Raw genomic sequence first — 4,305 nt, forward strand, 5'->3', positions numbered from 1 at the left:
GAGCTTATAAAAAGGACTCCGTTAGAAACATTGCTTTGTAGCCTTGCCAAAACTGGCATGGTTAAGTAATTCGAAGAAAACCTTACTGGCCCAGAGCTAAATAAATATATACACCACCTCCCTCGACCCCTAAGATTCAAAGTGAAGTTGGTATCAAACAAAAAAACTACTAAGTTTTTCCAAAATACAGAAGAGAAAAAAGCAGTGTTTAAATCCAAACTCCATCGAATATTTTTTCTTTTAAGTTTTTATTATTTAAATACACCATACTAGAGCAAATGTCTCTGAAAATATCACAAATAAAAGATTTTTTTTTCTTCATTCAGCAAATTAGAAGTAGGGGGAAATTTCTACACAGTAGCTGCTAGGAGCCTGATTTTTTTTTTCCAATTTTTTTTTCTTTTTTTTCCGTTCTTTTTTTTTTTTTTTTCCTTTGCCATGGAAGTAGCAACATTAGGACGAAAACACTTACATGCATACATACATTGTATTTTACAGAGATACAATAAAAGTGTCTGTGATAGAATATCACAAAAGCCACATCTCTTTCCTTTATCTCATGTTCAGTTTTGATTGAAACACATTTCCTTACAACACTTAAATATACAAAGAGCAAATAGAATGTTGTTAAGGTAAAACACAGGGTACAAACTCTGGCCAGTGCCCTGCTAATTGTTAATGAGGGTAGAAAGCAGATTTGAATGCTTCTTTTAATTAGCTTCATTAGTCATTTCCCTCCTCCCAAGCTCCCTCCCCCCCCCAAAGATGTCCTCCGGTGGATCTTTTTTCATTTTCTCTACAGTCTCCCATTAGCCCAGGTTCATGGAGTCCTTAATGTTCATATTCAGTCATTTTAATACACCAATAAATGCGGGAAGGGCAATCAACACTAAGGAAGGTGCGATGCATGGAGCTGGCACTGGTGCTAGCTACAAAGGTGACTTGTCTACCGAAGACGCATGGGATCCACCTGTGATGAACAAAATCTGAGATGAAGGCACGCATTCTGCATTACTCTGACCTTTTAGCAGACCTGCAAGAAATAAAAACGGGCATCTTAGCTAAAATGCTAAATGTGAGATATTAAACTCAAACATGACTGCTTTTGTCTCCTCTACATTCACTAATCTTCTTTTATTAGATTACTTTCCAACTGTGACTTGATGGAGGCTTTCTACGCTACTTACTCCGGCAGTGAAGAACTAAAGCATAACGTTTTCTGCAGTTTTACTAGCAGAGAAAATGAGACAAGAAATGGACTTGCAGAAAGTTTCTGGTGTAAAGTTCTACAATGGATTGCTTAACTCTCTTACAAAGCAAGTTTCTTTTTTTTTTTTAAGATTTTATCCATCCATTCATAATAGACACAGAGAGAGAGGCAGGCAGAGACACAGGCAGAAGAAGAAGCAGGCTCCATGCAGGGAGCCCGATGTGGGACTCGATCCCGGGACTCCAGGGTTACGCCCCGGGCCAAAGGCAGGCGCTAAACCGCTGAGCCACCCAGGGATCCCCAGCAAATTTCTTTCTTGAGAGAATGGGTTACACCCGGCCTAGCACTGGTATCTTAAATGCACATTCAGAGCCAAGTGCCCCGCAAAGAAGTTTTGGGTTAATATGCTCAACTGCATAACCTTTGGCAAAGTTACTCTGTGTCTCAGTCTCCTCATCTCTAAAGTGGGGATAATAAGGCTATTATAAGGATTGCATAATATAGAGAGCCCTCTCAACAGTGCCTGGCATGTAATAAAAGCCAAACCAAATACTAGCAGTTACTATTCTGATAGCCCCATGACCTTCTCAATCTAAAGGTATGTGTTTGAATGCACGTGTATGCAGACATATGGATAAAGGTATACAGACATACGCACGTACATACGTGCACACTCACATACGTACAAATGTCCAGAAACTGCCGTTCACTGAGGATTTCCTATATGCCACATCAGTTAATATTACATAAATATTGTAAATATATGAATCAAACATATGTAATGACTTATGCTCAATTAAAAAACATAGTTCAAGGGAAGTCTAACTTCAATGTCTGAGTGAGAAATGATAATCCACACAGTCGTCAAATACAATCTGTTTGCAATTACCAAAATGAAATAATATATATTAGGTTTTTACGATTTTTAAATGACATTTTGAGCTTCGCAGGAAGTTCTCGTTTCACCCTTTCCCTAACTTACTAAAAGCCTGAAGTCTATTAGGAACTGCAACCCCCTACTTCCAAGCTAATTAAAGTGGTGGAGGCTTAATTCCCCAGAGTGGAAGCTCAGTGTGAGAAAGGTAATTTGTCTGTCCAGAACAAAGATGCGGTGGCAGCCAGCGAGCATATTTAATAAATGAGCATCAAATGTCCTCTACGATGGACACACACAACACCAATTATATAACTACGGGGGAATTGCAAAGTGATACGTAAACTAGAACACTTGCTAAATTTTCCTCCAACTAAAGAGAGGTGAGCTCATATTTGACTGAAAAGCACAGAGAATTCTAGATGGAACCGCCACTCTTGAATAGAAGAAAGAAATCCAGAACAGGCAAAAATCAGAATAGAAAAAAAAAAAAATAGCCACAACTTCTCATTGTGTTTACATAACTCTAGAAGGCAATATTCTGAGGATGGCCAAGCCTCCTTTAAAAGATATAGGCTATAAAATTTTGTAGATCCTTGAACACTAGTGGTCTGAGATTTCACACAAGACACTACAGGATTTATAAACCTAAAATTATTTTTTCTCAGACTATACCAAACCCAATGATGTAGAACAACTTAGTAGACTACACATCCCAGACACTGGCAACAAATTTCAGGAGAATCCAAGTTTAAAGGGACCTATACTTTCTATACAATTAGCTGCCTTCTTTAAAGACAGGGTGTACAAATAATCAAGCCAGTGGATGCCTGGCTGTATTTATCATGCAGCATGCACTAAAAACGTAATCGGTTCAGTGAATAGAAGGAAAATAGCCAAAACTGATGTCCAATCTTCCCTACCAAAAATAAGGAGAACGAGGAGAGAGAAGAAAATAATAAAGTGGGGCCGTTTGTCATCTCTCCCCATCTCATCTCCTCCAGAAAAGAAATGCCATGGGGTTTTGGGAAAATAACTGTAAAGCATTCTCTAGGTCCAAAAAGCACTTTACATTCCACCAGGAAGTGTGTCTTCATGACCTCCTCCCCCTTGCTCTCCGTCTGTTTACTATCTCTCTGGACCAAGTTCAGCTCACCCCAAACCTTTATTTACAAAAACCACCTTGTGAATTGACTGTGCTTGTGGCGAGCCGAGCACCGAGGGCAAATATGTGAGACATTTATGCCAACAGGGAGATGTTCTTAATTAACATCACCCCCCAAACACAGCTTCTTACCAATGTCTGACAAGAACATAATCCTGAAGTTATGCTTCCTATGCCTTTTAAGAGCTATTAATTTTGGAAAGCCACCTGTCTATTTTTGGCTTCCAACATTCAGAAAGTATATATACCAGTTGCCTACTGGTTGCCTACTACATTCTGTGATCCAAAACGAACATGCTACCTCTCCCATCCTGAGAAAGGTGTGGAAAACAGAAGACTGATCTGAAAGGCACAACATATGCAATCTTATAAACATGCAAGCCAGATGTTTCTCTACCTTTCCTCCCTAAAACCTCTCCACTTATGTCATCTCGTACCCAATGAGACAGTGTGAGACCCTGCTTGTATCTGCCCTTTGCACTGAGTCTGGAGCGAATGTGGCTATTGCCTGTACTCAGGACTGCATGGTTTGCTACGTTTTCCATCTTGTCTCCACACCTCTGAATCCTCACGCTACACGTTGGTGAGCTCTAACAATCATTTCTTATTCTCTGTCAAGTCAGGGAAAGAAATGGTATAGAACCAGCAACAAACTTAAGATCTAATTTGCTAAAAATTAAGCTTTTACATGGGAGGGGAAAGAGATCAACCATTTCAACCAAAATCAGCACATTTCTTTTTGCCACTCACCCCCCTACCCAATTCCTCTGCTTTTTTTGGCTGCCAAATAGAACTGCAAATGGCTATGCCTCTAAATTGAAATGGTTATCTCAAAATATTTGTTACCTTTTCCCTTATTCTCAACTCTGCCCTATAGATTCAGTTCATTACAATTCAAACCATAAAAATCTTAAGTATTTATATGTGCTGGCATTCCTTAAAGCTCAAAATGCCTCATCAATGTTGACTGATGAATGTGCAACAAAAAATCAGACTTCTGTTCTTAAAATGGTATGCTAGGTAGCTTCTCATATTAGAAAATTAAACAAAGTGTGC

General features: G+C 39.1%; 1 protein-coding gene across 2 annotated transcripts in view; it reads right to left on the reverse strand.

Annotated features, from left to right (window-relative positions):
- Positions 1–317: 317 nt before the first annotated feature.
- LMO4 (LIM domain only 4) overlaps positions 318–4,305 on the reverse strand; it is a 17,165-nt gene continuing 13,177 nt past the window's right edge. For both annotated transcript variants that reach the window (XM_041749316.1, XM_041749317.1), the window contains exon 5: positions 318–1,033. In XM_041749316.1, coding sequence (XP_041605250.1) covers positions 1,025–1,033 — 9 coding nt within the window. In that variant the 3' untranslated portion in view covers positions 318–1,024. The remainder of the gene's footprint in view (positions 1,034–4,305) is intronic.

Source organism: Vulpes lagopus, chromosome 3 (assembly GCF_018345385.1).
Source record: "Vulpes lagopus strain Blue_001 chromosome 3, ASM1834538v1, whole genome shotgun sequence".
NCBI classification, from domain to species: domain Eukaryota; kingdom Metazoa; phylum Chordata; class Mammalia; order Carnivora; family Canidae; genus Vulpes; species Vulpes lagopus.